Here is a 19264-nt window from a genome sequence, read left to right as displayed (position 1 = left end):
GTTCTGACTTCATTTAGATTTTTGTTCCGATCGGAGACAGAATATTCGAAGTTTGGAATGAGAGTTTTCTCCTCCCCCCCCCCCCCCTCCCCCCTTTTCTCCCCCCCCCCCCCCCCCTCCCCCCTTTTCTCCCCTGCCCACTCATCGCAACACCGTGCAAAATTGCAGTCTGCAGTTTGGAAGTGTTTTGCCATAAAATTTGAAATCAGCATATGTATATATATTTGAGTTTAAACATGAAAATAATCAGTGGGGGAGGATTACTGGTAGCAGTCACAGGGTCACTAAATTTATTTTCCATTGATGATGTTGTTATGGACTGGTTGGCGTCTGCAGTGGGAGCTTGCGGAGTGTTTGTTGGTTCCTCTGAGTTTTATAAAACTCATAGAAAGGGGAATCAAATGCTAGTGGTCCAAAGATGTAATAATGTAATAGATTCGGTAGGTTCTTGACGTTTTCAGAGTTTGGACAAGAAAAGAGGTGTGGTTTCATCGCTGTTCCAAAAGGGTTGAAGGGCGAGGGGTGGAGGAGGTTTGCAGAATCGTTATGAGAGGTTGTTTCGTTATCCTCTATTTCAGGTGTAAATAACAGAGTAACTGAGAAGTTTGTTTATGCTTCTCACGTTGCAACTGGATGAAATGAGTCTTTTGCGGAGGTTCTAAAGAAGTCACCGCTGAGTATGGAGGGCAGAAGGGAGGCTCATGGGGTGACCGGTGGGAAGTTTGTGCAGTCGCAGCAGCAGTCGTTTCACATTCTCAAGGGTGACGATGTGTCTACCAAGGATGGCTCGTTAGGGGTTGGAAAGGAGTTTTCATTGATGGCCATGCACAAAGAATTATTGGACATGAAGGAAAAGTGGACTTTATGTTGAATTCGGTAGCGATAGGCCTGGGCTCGTTGGGCTCTGAGGTCTTGAGGAAGGATCTTGTGGGCAAGCAGCAGAGTGCTATTGGTGGTGGGCCGGCCTCTGGTATGGGTTGTAAGAAGGCTGAGGATTTAAAGGGTAAAAATAAAGTGGATGGGTTGGGCTTGGTTAAAAGCCCAAAAAGGGTGTGGAGGGTTAAGAGTCGTGCCAGTGTTTTAGGAATTTCGGTTTCAGCCTCCTCTTCAAGCACGTTGGTGCCAATACTTGCTCCAATGGTCTCGAAACTGGTACAAACAACTTCACCATTCACCGACAACTCCCCATGTGATGCGTCGGAAACAAATTTGCTGTCGAAGGTGGAAGAGGGTTAATTTCAGGTATGGAACGCTGAAAGGGAGGTGACGAATGGTGGGAGTTTAATCCGTTTGTGTCTCTAGCTCTTTTGGCTAAGGGTGTGCATCTATTGGATTCAGTACCTATGTTGATTAAGCCTGTTTGGCCAGTTGATATTTTTTTGCTACCAAAGTTGGATGATAGGTCAATCTTGGCTATTTTTTGAGATTTAACAAGAAGAATTACTTGTAGGGAACTCGGTTGAGCCCAATTTACAGTTGGCATTAATTGAGGGGGAATGTTTTGATGAGAATATGGGTAGCCCGACTCCTTTACGCACTCCTCCGCCTCAATCTTCAATCAAAATTGCCTCGGATTGGGTTTTTAAAAAGGTTGAAAAATTATAGGCGTGCATGGGGATATCTTGTGATGGTTTTGAAGAGCAATTTAAGGCTCTTCTTGTTGCAATCGAAGCTGGTCGTTCCTTGGCTTTGAAGTCAACATATAAGAAGGAAAGGGAGTTAAGAAGATTAAAATGCTCCATTAATTATGATACCAAGGAGGGAAGTGTTGGGAGGGACAGGTTGAAAGGGAGGGCGTCTCATTTTTCCCATGAAGCCTAAAATTCTCCCTTGGAATGTTAGGGGGATCAATGACACCAAAAAGTGCCTTCGTATTAGGTTTTTTCTTCGTAGTTGGAATGTTGATATCCTTTTTTTACATGAAACTAAGCTACATTTTATTGATAGAACCATAATTCGTAGCTTGTAGGGGTGTTCTTTTGTGGGTTGGGCTTATTTGGCATCTCCGGGAGCTTTAGGAGGTGTTCTTTTGATGTGGGATAATAGAGTGGAGGAGTGTATTGGAAATTTTTTTGTGGTGTATTCTTTTAAAAATATTAAAGATGGGTGGAAGTGGGCTTTTGCGGAAGTTTATGGGCCAAATTTGGATGGGGAAAGAAGTCTCTTGTGAGAGGAATTTGTGGGATTGTATTATCTATGGGATATGCCTTGGTGTATGTGTAGGGATTTCAATATTATTCAGTTCCATAGTGAGCGTTCAGGAGAACCTAGTATATCTTTGGCAATGGAGGATTTTTTTGAGCTTATCTTTGATTTGGATCATTTGGATCGCTAGGTCTCGGGTACACCCAGTTTTTATTCTTATAGGTAAAACTTAAAGCCTTGAAGACTGACGTAAAGAAGTGGAATGTTGAAATTTTTGGGAATATTGACAACTTGAAAAATTCCCTTTTGGAGGAGTTGCATTTTTTTGAGGTTGGGGAGGAGAATGAGGTTATGTTCGAGGAGGCATTGTTGAGGAAAAAAGAAGTGGTGATCAAGCTTCAAAGGGTTTTGTTGTTGGAAGAGATATCTTGGAGGTAAAAGTCGAGGGCCATTTGGTTGAAAGAGGGTGATAAATGCACTAAAGTTTTTCATAGGATGGCTAACTCACATAGGCATAGCAATGCCATTGAGTTGCTTCACTCTAATAATAGTTTGTTGTCATCCCCTCCTGAGATTCAAGATCATATTATGTAGTTTTATGAAGTTCTTCTAATCGAAATAGCGGGTTGGAGACCTAAACTTGATGGTATGGTTTTTTATTCTCTGGATCCTATTATTGCAAGCTAGTCAGAGAGACCGTTTGAGGATAATGAGGTTTTTCAGGTGGTTGGTGGGATAGTCAAAGATAAAGTTCCTATCCAGGATAATTTTTCTATGGCCTTTTTTCAATCTTGTTGGGATGTTGTGAAAGATTATGTTATGCGGGTTTTTCAGGAATTCTTTTCCTTTCATAAGTTTGAAAAATCTCTTAATGTCACCTTTATTGCTGTTTTTCCTAAGAATTTTGGGGCTGCAGAGTTGAAGGCTTTTCGTCCTAACATCCTTGTAAGTGGGGGTTTACAAGATAATTTCGAAAGTGCTTGCTAATCGTATGAGTACAGTAATGGAGCAAATTATCTCTAACCAAAATGCTTTTGTTTGGAGTAGGCAAATATTTGATTTTGTTCTGGTTGCTAATGAATGTTTACACAATCGATTGAGGGAGGGCGCTCCTGGAGTTCTTTATAAGCTTGATATGGAAACGGTGTATGATCATTTGAATTGGGAGTTCCTTTTCTATATGCTCGAGAGATGTGGTTTCAGGGAGAGGTGGTGCACATGGATTAGAAATTGTGTCTCTACTGCTCGGTTTTCAGTGTTGGTTAATGGAAATCCATGTGGTTTTTTCCATAGCACTCGCGGTTCGAGACTAGGGGACCCGTTATCCTCTTTCCTCTTCATTATTATCATGGAGGTGTTGGGTCGTATGGTGGAGGCTGCTGTAGGAGGGGGTTTTCTCTCCGATTTTTCGGTGAGAAATGCTAACGATGGATCTATCACACTTTCTCATCTTCCTTTTGCAAATGACACTCTTATTTTTGGTGATGCTGATCGTGGTCAGATTCAAGCCTTAAGGGTTGTGTTACTATGTTTTGAAGCTGTTTTGGGCCTTAAGATGAATTACGGTAAGTCAGGAGATGGTTCCCGTGGGGTAGGTGAGGAAAGTTACTTCTTTACCATTGAAATATCTAGGCCTTCTGTTGGGGGCGTCCATCAAGGCTAACGCTATTTGGGATGGGTAGGTGGAGAAGATTCAAAAGAGATTGGTGAGTTGGAAGCAGCTATATTTATCAAAAGGGGGTAGAATTACATTAATTAAAAGTACACTTTCCAACCTCCCAAATTATTACTTATCTTTATTTCCATTGCCTGCAAGGGTGGCAAACTGGATTGAGAAGTTATTTCGTGCATTTCTATGGGGTGGAATGGGAGAGGAGACTAAATTCCATCTTGTTAGTTGGAATAGAGTTTGATCTCCTATTTCTAATGGTCTGGGGGTCCATATACTTTGAGAATTTTCAACAAGGCTTTGTTGGGGAAGTGACTTTGGAGGTATCAATCGAAAGGGGAGTCGTTGTGGGGGAGGTTATAGATTGGAAATATGGGAGTGATTGGGGGGGTTGGTATTATAAGGAAGTTAGGGGGGTTTATAGTGTGAGTCTTCGAAAGTTTATTAGAAAGGGGTGGGAGAGTTTTGCTAAATATGTTAACTAGGTTGTTGGAGAGGGTTCAAGGATCTGTTTTTGGTTTGATGATTGGTGTGGTGATCGGGCCTTTTATAGTGTGTTCCCAACTATTTTTCGTATGTTAGCTGATTAGCACGCATCTGTTTCTGATTTGTTAGTCCGTTCTAATACATCCTTGTAGTGGGATCTTCATTTTATTGGAGCAGTACAGGATTGGGAACTTGATGATGTTTCAGATTTTTTCAGCTTTTTATATTCCCAGGGTATCGGGGTAATGAGAGGGATAGATTGTTGTGGAAGCCTACGGGAAGTAAAAAATTTTCAGTTTGGTCGTATTATAAGGTGTTGATTGTTCAGTATAGTTCTCCTTTCCCTTGGAAGCATATTTGGAGGTCTAACGTGCCTTCCAAAGTCGCTTTATTTATATGGACAACATCGCTTGGGAACATTTTGACAATCAATAACTTGAGAAAGTTGTTATGGAGTGGTGTTTTATGTGTAAGAAGCATGTGGAATCTGTGGATCATCTACTTTTGCACTGCGAGGTGACAAAGGCTTTGTTGGATGGAGTTTTTAGTAGAGCTGGGTTGGCTTGGGTGATACCTTCGAGAGTTGGATCCGATTGCGGTGTGGAAGATGCTTCCTTTGTGTCTTATGTGGTGCATTTGGTGGGAATGAAACGAGCGTTGTTTTAAAGATAAGGAACGCACCTTGGAGGAACTTCGGGAATTCTTTGTGTACTCTTTATTGCAATGATTTTCTGCTATAGTGATTAATGGAGCTTCAGCTCATGATTTTTTGTTTTCACTTTCTACTTTATAGAATGTATTTAGGTGCTTTCTTTTGTATACATCATGTATACATGGTCTTCGCCTATCTCATTCAATGAATAAAATTGTCTATCTTACTTATCAAAAATATATATATATTTATATATATATATATATATCAGTTGAAGTTAATGGAGATTTTTTCTAGACGGGAGAACTGGTACTAAAACTTTAAATGAAGGTCGAAATTGTGGAGAGACAAAGTTCAGGGTGTAAGTAACAATGGGTAATAGTGCAATTTTCCTTAGACATAAATATGTTGGAGTAGTTCCACAGTCACATTCGACTTTGATAATAGGCAGATGTGCCATGTAGACTAACACAATAAGATCATTAGCAATTCTAGTTCAAACACATTCTCCTCGTGAACAAATTATTCTACAGAAAGGCATATCGATGAAAAAAATAAAGCTACTTATTATTTTATATCCAAACAATGAAGTAAATATCTGAAGCATAAACATTAACCATTTATTTTTGTTAATCTTAACTTTTATGATAATAACATTTTTTTTTATATGAAAGTTACATTGGACAACTTTTCCCTCCCTAAAAATCCTAGCCTCCATCCCCATCCCTTCAACCTTCCGCCGCCGTCCCACCCTCGCCGTCGGCCTTTCTAAACCCTAGCCTCCATCCCCGTGATCTCGCCGCCATCTCTCTCTCGCACAGACAGAACTCCCGTGTCAACGTCAATACTCACCCACCCACTCTAGTCCGGCGAGTGTCTTCACACCGCTAGCACAGACAAGATCGCCGACCCTCAGCGAAGTCGCCAAGGGTCGTCCAGCATTGGCAAGCCTCCAGTGACACGATTTTTTGTTAGATCTGTGTTCCGGCGTTGTGTTCCGTCATCGGCCATCCCCAGGCAGTTGATTTGTGTTTCTGGCACATCCATCGACACAAACAAGACCAGCGACTCCAACAAGGGACTTTCGACGCCAGTACCATCTCCAACAACCAAGTTTTTGAGCAGTCTGGTTTTTTTCGCCGCACAAATCTGATTTTTCTCCAACGATGGGAAGTTTGACCCGGTGAAGGGTGTTTATACAGCTTTGGGAGAGAGTTTAGACAACGGGGACTCTTAAACATCGTTTAAAAGAATCAAGGGTGTTTATGTTATCTATGGAGGGTGGAAATTATTGTCGTATCATAGAAAGGGGCAGGAAGGTAACCAAGGAGATGGTGCTCAGTCATGCCAGTGCTTGTTGCCTGGCCAGTACAGTGGAAGAATGTGTTTTATCGAAGGGAATGAAAGACTTCTTCAAGACATATAGGGATGGAATCAAAGCTCCGTTTGCTCATAGGAGGTCGAATTATTATGGGCATTTTTTGGAAGTAACTGACTATGGTGGTGGTAGGGGGGGTCGTGGTCTCTTAGCAATCCCGAAAGGAGCGGAAGGAATGGGTTGGAAGAGCTTTTCTATGGAGTTAAAACAGAGTTTGGCTAAGAAGGCTCCAGTCCTTGCACCACAAATAAACAGAGAGGTAGAGAAGGGGAAGGAGAGGTAGTCCAAGTCGTATGCAGAGGTGGCGGTGGGTGGTGCAAGGAAGAAGGCGGCAACGCATGTGTAACCCTTGCTCCCTTCTTCTTACATAAGTTTCTCTCTTTCTTACGTAAGACTCATCCTTTCTGACGTAAGCAAATTCCGATGACGGAATTATGCAACAGTCTACCATTCTTTCTGGCGACTGCGAGCATCGTCATGTGTGCCGAACCATGACGACGTGTCTCTCGAGATGTTAGGTGACTTCTAGGGCACACTCAATGTTTTAAATGTACTGAAAATATAAATATGAAGTATTTCCAGTATCGTTAAGTTAAACTTGTTTTTAAATGAGACAATTATAATATTTTGAAGAGCTCCAAAATATTATAATTGTCGGAAATCATTTTAATATTAATTATTAAATAATTCCCGTTATTTGAAATATTAAGGGATTTAAATTATGTTGAAAGTTTTAATTAATTTAATGGTTTTATTCTCTTAAATATATTAAATAAGACTTCATCATTTATTGATGATGAAGAAATATTATTTTATAAACTAAAGTTAGTTTAAAATAATATTTACCTTAATTCCTCTAAGTGCTTTTAATTAAGTTAACGTTTACGCATTTTCAAATCAGTGTTTTAATATCTCAACGTTAGATCGTTTCGAGGACCCCAAGACGAAAGGACTGGGTTCAATACCCAGACCCCTCTCTCTTTCCCCTCACTTTTCCCCAGCCCTCTCTCTCTCTCCTCCCTCTCCCTCAAGCGTACGTTGTACGCGGCCTCTCTCCCTCGCCGAATGCTCCATGGCTCAGCCCGGCGCCGCCGTGCGTCGGCAGCCCTCACCACCGGCACCATCAGCTCCCCTTCCACCGGCGAGCACACCCCCACCGATCTCTCCCTCTCACGCTCTCTCTTCCTCTCCCTTGGAAGTGCAAAGCCCGAATGGGCTTGATGCACGTAGTGCCGCCGTGCGCCGTCCGACAGCGCCACCGCTCCCACAGCAGCTTCTTCTCCTGCCGGCCGTCATCCTCCACCGAAGCCAGCCCCTGTTGCGCAGCCCTCCCTCTCCTTCCACGGCAAGAACCCGAAATGGGTCTCTAACCCATTTCCTCACCGTGCGCCGTCGTGCGCAGCTCCCACGGCCACCAGGCACCACCGTGGACCTCCCCTTACCTCCCCCTTCCTCCTCCCTTGGAACCGAGGCCCATGGCCTCTCCTCCATGCACGGGTCTCCTCCCCACGCACGCAAGCACGGGTTGTGCATTCCCCACCGCTGTGCGCCGCCACCCACGGCGGGTAACCACCCTCTCCGGCATCCTCAGGCCACCACCAAGCCAACCCAACCTCCCATGGCCCCGATCTGCCACCCATGCACGCACACTCTCTCTCACTCTCCCACGGCCTTTCCTCCACTGTGCGGCCAGATCAGCCGCCGTGAGCCACCGTGGCGCCACCTCGACGCCACCACGAGATCCACCACATTTCCCTTAGCCAAGCCCTAGGTAAAAACCACCACTTTACGTGGTGGGTAATCACTGCACGTGATGGACAGTCACTGCATGTGACTGACTGCCACTGTACACAGTTAGGTACGCTGTGTACCGCCCTTCATAGCCACCAACACAGGGCCTTCACGAGCCCTTCCAAGACCACACTTAGCTATCCAAACGCCCAAACAATCAACGTACTTAGGTTAGCCGCCACGTACGACCTTTCCGACGTCATCGGCTATGACGATCAGCGAGCAACGCACGAGTTATCCCGTCGATGGTATAACTCTATCCCTTTTAATTATGTTAGATATTGATTAGTGGACTAGGTTGTGCACTGTGCTGTTAGTATTAGGGGAATGACGGTGTAGTATGGAGATGCGCTGTGAAGTGTTGGGCATATCTGTGTAGTGTGGTGATGTGATGTGCCGTGTAGTGAAGTGTTGGGCTTATCTGTTTAGTGCGCTGTGAAGTGTGGTGTAGTTGGGAATTGTGTTGTGCAGTGTTGTGGACTATGCGGTGTAGGGTGGCTGCAGAGTATGTGTTGTATCAGTGTCGTGGCATGTGGAGTGGGAACAGTACACGCTGAGTGTACTTTGTGTGTGACGTAGTGTGGGATAAGGAGAGTATATGTAGAATATACTCTCTTGGCGTAATGTGGGATGGGAAGAGTACATGTAGAGTGTACTCTGTATGACGTGGTGTGTGAATGGAGTACACATGATGTGTACTCCATGTGGTGGAGTAATGCACCATGTGGCGGATATGCCATAATGGTGATGTGGCGTGGTGTGTATGAAGGGAGTACGTGTGAAATGTACTCCATGTGGTGGAGTAATGCACCATGTGGTGAAGTAATGCACTATGTGGCGGATATGCCATAATGGTGATGCGGCGTGATGTATGAAGGGAGTACATGTGGAATGTACTCCATATGGTGGAGTAATGCACCATGTGGCGGATATGCCATAATGGTGATGTGGTGTGGTGTGTATGAAGGGAGTACACACGGAGTGTACTCTATATGGTAAAATGATGCATCGTATGGCAGGTATGCCATATTGATGATAGGTTGTAGCGTGTGGAAAGGGAGTATACATAGTGTACTCCACGAGGCAGTGACACTCCGTGTGGCATGTCGCAGAGATAAGGATGGTTGTGCAGTTGATGGGCGTAGAACGTGGTGAATAGTATCTGGAATTGTGGAACAATGTCTCGAAATAGTTATGGCGTAGCCTGTAATCTGAGGTGACAAGTGTCACTATAATTGACTTACAGTCGGAAGTATGGGTGTAGTAGCAAAATAAGTATAAGAGTGCGCAGCAGAAGCTTGATTGGGCAACATCACGGAGTGACGTGGTTACTTACAGTCGTGCTTATGATGGGTGAAGAGTTATTGTAGAAATGGCGTAGCAGGAACGTGACGAAATGTCACGATGTGACAGGAGTACGTGAGGAACCGTACTCGTGATGAGTTAGAAGTTGGCGTAGAAGTGACGTAACAGGATGTCAGGTGATGTGACGCAAGGCGTAGTTGTGAATGGAGCCTTGTCGCACTAAGTGTTGGGATGAACTGTAAGAAAGGACGGCTAGCATGAAAAGTCATGCTGGCTGGGTTAAGAGAATGTTGGTATCAGAATATGGCCCTCATCCCTACGAGCAGGTAATCAACATGTTATATGTTGATATTAGGTGATACAGGGGTAAGGTACATGTGTAGTCTGGCAAGACACGTATACCAGACGGATTCACCATATGTAATGGGTAATCTGTCCACAGTATAGTTACACGGTGCTTAAGCCTCAGAGTTGGCGTAGAACCGTGTCTTGTATGGATGAGAATGAGGATTAATATGGGCTAAGATGCTTAAAGATAGTGACGAGTGTACTGTCTAAGGAAGTGATGCGTGACTTAGTTGGTCTGAGTCATGCATCAGAACGTGGTTAATGAGAAGAATGAGACAGAGGTCTTAGTGTCTTAATCCTAAGGTGAATCATGGGTTCACTTTAGTGAATGAGCACTCGAAGCAAGACGTTGAGTTGGAAGATGTGGTGACCATAAGTGGTCCCCGAAGGTTTTAACATAAAAAAGGGCACGTAAGTGCACGGGATAGAAGGAGAGTGTTTCAAGTATAGTGTAGTTCTATTTCTAGTTCAGTTGCTTATGCATTAAATAGAGAATGACGTTAAGGTGATGTATGCATGTAGGTTGCCAGCTGACACGCGCATGAATGGACTGTATGGTATGAAAGTAGCATGGAGTCCAGGTAAGTATTACGTTCATGCCCTTCTGGAGTTTTCTAGAAATTACGAAACGAAAATGAAAAGCTCTTCTCTTTAAGAAAATGTTTACGAAAGAAGATGCCATGCTTTCAAACGTATAAGTACGTACGGCCCCTCTATGAAAGCCCCTTTTACGCACCCAAAGTTATTAATTGTACGCATGCGAATGGATGACTATAAGATGTATCTATTGTATGTATTTTCAAAGAAACGAACTGATGAAAATGCACGAAAGATGAGCTTGAGCCGACGCCTTCACGGATCCTACGGACCGACGCTGTCACGAGCGCCGCGGGGTGATGCTCGTGGACGCCGTGAAGGCCGACGTTCAAGGTGATGCTTACGGATGCCGTGAAAGGTGAAATTTGAGCCCGTGCTTTATGTTTTATGGACGGTGCGAACTGATACTTTTGTGAAGGCCACGAGGTGATGCTCGTGAACGTCATGAAAGAGGACGTTCAAGCCCATGCTCACGAAATGATGTTTTCTCATGAAAAGAAATATTTTCTCATGTTAAATGAAAGAAAGAACTGAATGAAAGCTCCAGCTCTTTAGAGCTGGCATGAATGAATAAATGAAATAATGAAATGAAAGCATGAAATAATGAAATGAAAGCATGAAATGTATGAAGATACGTAACGGCTACATGAATGAATGAAAGGGTACCAATGAATGGGCAGATTGCAATGCCGGGCAGTAGTACTGGTAGTGCACCCAGTGCTGCACCATAACGGAATGGGATTCCAACCCGTGGCCACGGGCGAATCTATTGGCCATAGAGCCGCTAACCCTAACACACGGGGTGTAACAATGTGTACCGACCTATGAAAGTGAAAAGAAAGAATATATGTATGTATGTATGAATGCACGAACGCACGAACGCACTTTAAGAAATGAAGACACTGACGGGTGACACGTTTTACGAAAAGAAAGGAATACCCCGTCCAGTGACGTTTTCAAATGAACGCACATATGCACGCATGCATGTAAGTATAGTATGTACGAATGATGAATGCATGAATGAAAACCTATGTTATTATATTTTAACTGCATGAAGTAATGCTTACGAGTCTTCGACTCATTTTAGTTTTTATGCATGTCCCTCCCCCCCCCACAGGAAAGGAAATAAAGTACGCATCAGGACGGACACGGCCCATTAGGAAGAGCACGGAAGTCTAGGCAAGAGGTTTAAATGTAAGAGAGGCCTTTTATTATTAAAATTGATGTTTTCCGCTGTAAATCTCTTTTATTGTAAAAGCACATTTTTATTTTATAAACGTAGAGTCTTGCATCCTGGGAAGAAGCAAAAAGTTTTAAATCGGACGGTAAATTCCTGTCGTCCTTTCTCAAAATATTTTATAAAGAGACCCACCACAAGGACAGGCGTTACAGCAAGCAGTTCCAAGCCATCTTCTGGCAGTTGAACAAAAACACAAAAAGGGAGGCATGGCAGGGGAACTTTCGGAGGGACTTGGTCTGAAGAGGGAAGGAGCAAGAAGCCAATTCCTGAAATGGATAGCTGTCCAGAAGAAAACGAGTTGCAGAGGTATCTGCATAGTCTAAAAAAATGAGGTAACGGGTGTGAAGGAGGATTTGAAATTGTTTAGAAATGAGATAAAGTCTTGGATTTTTAAGATAATCAAAGGTTTGGGCCTGAGCTTGGACCAACGTATGAGGCATCTAAAAATAAGAAAAGGGAAGGTTGTTGGGTGTAATAGCATGAGGCCAGACAAAAGGAAGGCCAAACTTGGGCTGGGCCGCAGAAGCTCATTTCGCCTTCCAAACCCGAAATGGAGGCCGAAGCTCCATTGGTCTGTGTTTGAGAAGGGCTCCACTTATGGGTTGAAGGTTACCAACCCCGAGATAAGGGTCTCCTCTGGCCTAGGACTTCCGTTGGACCCCTATACAGGCATTCCTTCGTCGGTGACAACAGCTTCCAAGCAAAAATGCACACAAGCTTCTACAGAACACTTGGAGGAGGTTTCTGACTTGTCCCCAGTCATAATGGAGGAGAAGGCGACAGGTTGGGTATCTGAGAAGTCCACGACAGGAGCAAAATCTGTGGAAGGCTTGGAGCACAGTGGGAAGACAGATAACAACGATAGGAACCTTGGCTCTGGTTCCATCACGTGATCATGGTGTAACGCCGACATCTAAAGTAGGGTCCATTGAAATTGCACACACAAGGTCACCAGAGATGAAGGGACTTGATACCAACCCAAATCTCCAATGGAGAGTACCATTGGTGTTGTTGAGGAGGCACAAGATTTGAACAAGGGTTTATCGTTGGTACCATTTGGAACTACGTCGGGCACTACATCAGGGGAAGACGTTGTCCCCTTGGTATCTCTTCCTCCATTAAACAATATAGATGAATCATCTTCGGATTGGGTTTTGCAAAAGGTTAATGAGATTCAGCATATTGTGGGAATCTCACATGGAGGATGTGAATACCAGTTTAAAGCTCTAATCACTGCAATTGAGGCAAGCCACTCGCATGATACAAAATCAAGCTTTAAGAAAAGCAGAGAGTTGAAGCGTCTTTTTTTGTACAATCAACTATGACGTTAAGGGTGGTAGCTCAAGTCGAGAGCATAGAGGTTGATGTATGTTGGGTAGTATTTCGCATAGAGGGTATTTTGGGTGCAGGTTAGGCTACGGGAAGCATGGGATTGGGGTTGGGGTTGGGTTTGGGGAGGTGTGATTTATTCTATCTTGGGCTTGATGTATGTTCGGTAGTTTTTCGCGGGCTTTTGGGACAATAGGAGCTCTCTAGTATGGGTTAGGGATTTTCTTATATACATCCAATGTACTTGGTTACTCCTATTGATATATATATATATAATATTTTTACTCGTAAAAAAAAAAAAACAATTTTTTTTTTTTTTTAATGATGGAGAACCACCCCACAGCAGAGCTCTTAGGACTCACCCATGGAACTTAAACCCCCGGGGAGACTAACACAACAACCCACCACCATGCTTTCCACTTAAATCACAGTTTGATCCCAAGGGAATCGAATTTGTGACATGGGCTCATATACACAAGTTCACCCTTACCACTTGGGCTACCCATGGGTGGTAGTCCTACTAGGAAAAGGAACAACAACCAGCATAGCCAAAAGCAGAAAAGAAAAAAAAAAAAAAAAAAAAAAAAAAAAGAGGAAACGCACCACAATGGATGAATAGCCCATCTAAACTTCTCTAGTGTAGGATATGGAATTATGTAAGTTAAAAAAAACAAATATGCCTTCAAAATGGGAGTAAATAACACTACTTCGATCAAAGATTTAAGCACATAGCAAAGGTAGCTTGGCAGGACTTTGTCTTTTATACTAAGTGAGATAATGACGACTCCATCCTTAAGCATTTCACTAGCAACTTGAAACTACCACCTAGGAAGGGGAGAGCAAATACCTTATGGGCAGGTGGTAGCCTTTTGTAAGATCTTTCATATCTTTTGACATCTTCTTCTGCAGCATCTGGATAGCTGTACGAGAAGTCCATGTAGGAAAGCACAAGTATTAAGACTAAGGAGAGAGATCACGTGCACCATCACAAGCAGTAATGACAGCTAAAAGAAGATAAAGTTCTGTGATTGGATAATAGACAAAAGGCATATGCACAATGAACACATCAGAAGGCTTACTAAAGGATAAAAACCAACACAATCAAATACATGCATGAGTTTATTTTAATGCAACTGTGAATAAGAGTTAAATAAAAAAGAAAATAATGGAAGAAAATGGCAGATTTGATGAAGCAAATATGTCTTGGATATGAAGATAAAAGTTGAATGAACGTTATCTGGTAAAGCATCAATCCCAGCTAATGACTTTAAGATAAATCATCAATAAATAAAAAATTTATATATGTCCCATTACTATCTAGAGGCTGTAACAACAGCAGTGGTTAAAAGATTAGAAAGCTCAAAAATATTTGACATATAAACACTTAGATTATTTTTTTGCTCCTTTTCAAAAAATATATAGAAGAAAGATTTGGAAGGACAGAAGGAAAATTCTAAACAGAAGATACTCCAAATTTTTTTTTTTTTTTTTTTTTTTTTCCGATAAGTCAAGAAAAATGATAAGGAAGATACTTCAATTCTCAGTTATTTATATTACCAATTGCCCACTTTAACCAGTCATTCTTATGTTTTGATTTTAAAACATAGTTTCTCATGCTAATATATTAAGTTGGATACCCGTGTCTTTATTTGTCCGCAGAACACAAGTTTTTCATTAATTAAACAAAGTCTTTTTTCGAGCTTAATAAATTTCTCTGAAGCCTCTGGACTTACAACTACTATACCAACTAGGAATTCAAAGCAAAGAGCACCCAGGACTCTTAGAAGCTAGCAGATAACTCCAGACTACATTCTCTTCCCTACTAATAACTTTTTATCGGTAAAGAAGTGTTTTATTGATGAGGGAAATAGGCATAGCTCAAGCACACGAGTCTATTCCCTAAGAATACTAACGCCGATTCATATAAAAGAGGCTCCCGACTCTTCAACCAATGACCCAAAAAGATACTTCCGTCTGGCACAATCTTGAAATACCAGATGCATCACTTATCAAAGAAACAGTCCTAAAAACCATTATTTTTCAATTGGAAAATTCACGGGGACTTCAATTATATTTTTCAATTCCAAATAACTGAAAAATATGACTCCGAGTTCCCTTTGCCCAATATTCCTTAAATCGATTCAACTCCCCAGGATACAAGAATCATCCCAAAGTTAGCCTTAAACTTTCCCATGAGCACAATAAGCTTATAATCGTACAACGACGTCGGCTTAGTGGAGACTAAGAAACAAAGGAAAAGCAGAGTAAAAGAAACCATATTCCCGTTAGATTTCAAACCTAAACAATAATAATTAATCAATTGAAGAAGATGAAGAAGATATTAGAGAAATAGGCGTACTTGAGGTAGGCGCTGATGATGCGCCTGAGGGATTTGACTTCAAGGGCTTCTTCAAGCTTCCGACGACGACGCTGTTCCCCATCGTCCTCCTCTACTCGCGGCATTGACATTTCTATCTCAGACACCTTTCTTTGCTTTTTTTCCTATCAATCGAAGGAACTCTCACCTGCCTTGTGTGTTCTCCTGTACTGTCCTGTCAGTTCACTTCTTTTCTGAGAGTTGTCCATGTATCACGAACAAAGCACGAACCGGGATGGGTGTAGATTAGATTCGAAAATAAGTTAAGAAGAGATTGTAAATAGTAATAAGATAGATTACGAATAATAATGAAATAAATTGTAAATAGTAATAAGATTTGTGAGTTAAAGTTACTGAATAATAATAAAATAAATTGAGATAAATTGTTAATATAAATTAGACTTTTGGGTTTGGCTAGTGATGTTTTGGTCACTATCAAAGGCCGCGGTAATTGCCCATTAGATTGAAAACTAAATAAAATTTAACGTATCAACATTATTCATCCACTATTAATTTTTTTATAATAATAAAAAATAATTTAAAAGCTTTAAAAGTATATCAGTGTAAAGTGTGATAATTGACCAATATATAGTAGTATTAGTTAAGAAATTATATGTTCTCACAATTTTGAGGTTAAATGGTATACTAACAATTCACACTTTCACAAAAATCAAGAAACTTAATTGTGTACTTAAACTGACGTGATTTCGTATAATCTGTTAGATTTATTTTATAATAAAAATAATTTTATAATTTTAAAAATTATATCAAATCATATCAATTTGTGATATTACTTTTCTGTAATTCCTCTATAGTAAGAGCATTTCGGTAAAAAAATATCTATGAATTAGACATAGTATTATGAAACTGAGAATGTTTGTGGCTTTAAAGGTTTGATTGCATTGATTGACTCATTGAGCTTGTTTATTTGCTATTAATTGATTTTTTTTAAAAAAATATACCTGGAAACGGAAGGGTTGACCTACGAAAATGAAAAAGAAAATCTTTATTACAATCCTATGAGTTGGGAGGGAAATATTCCAGTAGAACTCTTATATCTACTCTAAAATGAGTAATGATAGAGTGATATTTCTTGGGTTGATTGGAAACAATCAACGACCTTGGGTGAGATGTATAGATCTCAAGTCAAGTGCAATGCCCTTTTGCTAGTGGGGCAAGAATGGTATTACTCAGATGGGTCTATGTAACGACCCGAAATAAATTTAATATATGAGTTTCTTTAGACTATAGAGATGTTGTGAAATTTCGAAATGATTTTACAAATTAAGAAACTAGTCAGGTTTTAATCCGTCAGTATAGTCGAATCCTGATATATTATGGTGACATAGTTGTCTTTTTATTTAATTAAAGAACTTGGGAGTATAAGTTTATGAAACGAATTGCACCATTAGCCCCAGATGAATATTTAGGATTTTACGATATAATAAAAAATTTCGAGTTTTCTGGATGAATAACGAACGGGAGTGCCTCTCTATATTTCATTAAGGCACTTATGAGTCAAATTTTACAAAACAAATTGTGCCGCTAGACTCATGGGAATATTTAGTATTTTATGGTACAATAAAAAGTTTTGAGATTTTTCGGATGAATAGTAACACCCAAGAGAGCATCACATGGCAACTAGGGGTATAATTGGTCCGGTCCGAGGGAGGTCACAAACCGAAAATTTCGGTTCATCATTTTTGTCAGACCTGACCATTAGCTATTGGTCCACTTCGGTCCATGAACATTTTTTTCCACTTTTATCTTTTTTTGACAAAAACATTAATACAAAAAATTAATTAAATTAGTAAGATTAAAATTAAGTGATTTCTTTAACATTTTATATATGTTTAATAAATATTAAATAATTTTATTATATATACAGGCAATGGTGATCCCTTACTATATAAAACAATATAATATATATAAAAAATATTTAAAATATATATATAGATATTCGGTAGGTCTTGGTCAGGTCCAGTCCAAAAACCCACTCCTTGGGGACCAACCAATAAGACATGTCAAATTACCATGTAGGATAGGGGCAGCGAGGTGCCTGCACCTCATTGCCCCGCCCGCATGGTGGGGCGGGCAACCCAGCTCCGCCCATGCGGGGGTGGGGTCCCCCGCCCCGCCTCCGCTTACATTTATATATATATATATATATATATATATTATATACTTATATATATAAACATAAATCTATATTTATAGTTTATAAATTATGTATATATAAATATATATTACAATTTGTTAGACTTGCTCACAAAATATGCATTGACAAATTTAAAAACTACATAATTTAAAAACTAATACACTACAATTTATACAAAATATGTACTAGCAAAATTAAGAATTATATAGTTTTTAAATTATAGTCATATTTACAAAATTTAAATTTATAATTTGGGTCTAAAAATATATTATTAATTACTTTTGCACTTATAAATAATTTTTTAATCAAATAAAATATAGTGTTTTTTTTTTAAGTAGAAGGAGGTTGGGTAAATTGGGAATCCGCCCCCACATCCCTAGGGAGGGGGACAGGGACCAAAACCCCACCCCACCCCTAATGTAGGATGTTCAAATCCACTCAGAATCACTAATATTACTTTTTGGTTGGAGGCATGGCACAATCCTAGCCACTCATGTGAATAGTTTTAGGACACTTGTCAAATGGAGGACAAAAGTGAAGGAGATGAAAGGTAAACCAAGCCATGTGATCGTGCCATTTATGCCAAACACTATTCCATCCAACCAAAAGAGGGTTTCAATCCTAATGAAACCTCAAATCTTTTAGATTTAACCAAAACCCTAAATCTCATGTGATGGCTGAAACCCTAAACTTGGTTTCTAAACCCTAAATTGGCTGGTTTTGATTAAGTGTTTAATCACTTGGTTAAATCACTTTTACATGCTATTAACCACTTAAGTACACACTCATACACCCACATCCACTCTCTTACATCTTGATAATTACTTTTAACTAAGAAAAACTTTATTTGAATCAAACCCTAGCCGAAACCCCATCTAAACCCCAAAATGAGCCTACTCGGTTAAGCCCATTTTCGGCCCATCGAAACCACCATCTAGCCCAAACTTCTTAAGCAAGCTTCTCCCTCCTCCTAAGGACAAGCTATGGCTGACATGCTACTCAATGGCCAGCCTCAAATAGTACCTTTATGGCAATCAAAAAAAGGCTACAACACTAGCCCATCAACTTGGCCAAACTACAATTGGAAACCAGCTGCTATGCAGCCCCTTTTTCACCTATTTTTGGCTGTCACCCTTCCATCCAAGGGTCACTCATCCACCCATCATGTAAGCCCATCTCTTATATCACATGCCCCTTGCATTTAATCCAGACTTAGTCACTTTTCCCTCAATTTCCTAGAGCAAACTAAGAGAGAGTTGAGAGGCAGTTTCTAGATAGCTTCTTAATTGCTCCATTCCAGCTCTTTGTGAGTATTTCCTATGGCTCAATTGTCTTGTATTTTGGTCCATTTTGAGTCTATTTAATGTGGGTATATGTTGGAAAATTTTACATGGAGTTTTGATTGGTGAAAGTTAAGTATGATGATGCAAAGGTCTTAATCATGACAGTTTTGATGTTTGTGTGTTTGATGAAATTTTTGCCATGTCATGCAAGATTTAATGCTTAGATCAAGTTAGAACTTAAATGTGAGGTATATGGTTTTATTACTTGAAGAGTTATTGCCTAAAAATCTAGGATCTAGTCACTTTAATTCAAGTCCAATGCAAGCTATACTCAGTTGTAGTGTTTTAGTGCAAGCTGATTGTTTTATGAAGTGGTTTGAATGACAAACAAGTTAGGAGAATGTTTATGGACTTTTGGAGTCCTCGGAGTTGATTTGGAAAGTGTTAGACCAAGAACATCAATGGTTGGTTCTATTTGATCTAAACTTGATGTTTTGACATTTTTC

The 19264-nt window shown here is 40.6% G+C and overlaps 1 protein-coding gene across 2 annotated transcripts in view; it reads right to left on the bottom strand.

Moving 5' to 3' along the window:
• The window catches only part of LOC121252572 (carnosine N-methyltransferase-like), a 41282-nt gene extending 25732 nt beyond the window's left edge, over positions 1-15550 (bottom strand). For both annotated transcript variants that reach the window (XM_041152280.1, XM_041152281.1), the window contains exons 1-2: positions 15300-15550; positions 13788-13860 (exon numbers count right to left, since the gene is read on the bottom strand). In XM_041152280.1, coding sequence (XP_041008214.1) covers positions 13788-13860; positions 15300-15409 — 183 coding nt within the window. In that variant the 5' untranslated portion in view covers positions 15410-15550. The remainder of the gene's footprint in view (positions 1-13787; positions 13861-15299) is intronic.
• Positions 15551-19264: the final 3714 nt, after the last annotated feature.

The sequence above is a fragment of the Juglans microcarpa x Juglans regia genome, chromosome 2S, assembly GCF_004785595.1.
Source record: "Juglans microcarpa x Juglans regia isolate MS1-56 chromosome 2S, Jm3101_v1.0, whole genome shotgun sequence".
Lineage (NCBI taxonomy): Eukaryota > Viridiplantae > Streptophyta > Magnoliopsida > Fagales > Juglandaceae > Juglans > Juglans microcarpa x Juglans regia.
The sequence above is the reverse complement of the archived record's forward strand: the minus strand, read 5'-3'. Positions and strand labels throughout refer to the sequence as shown.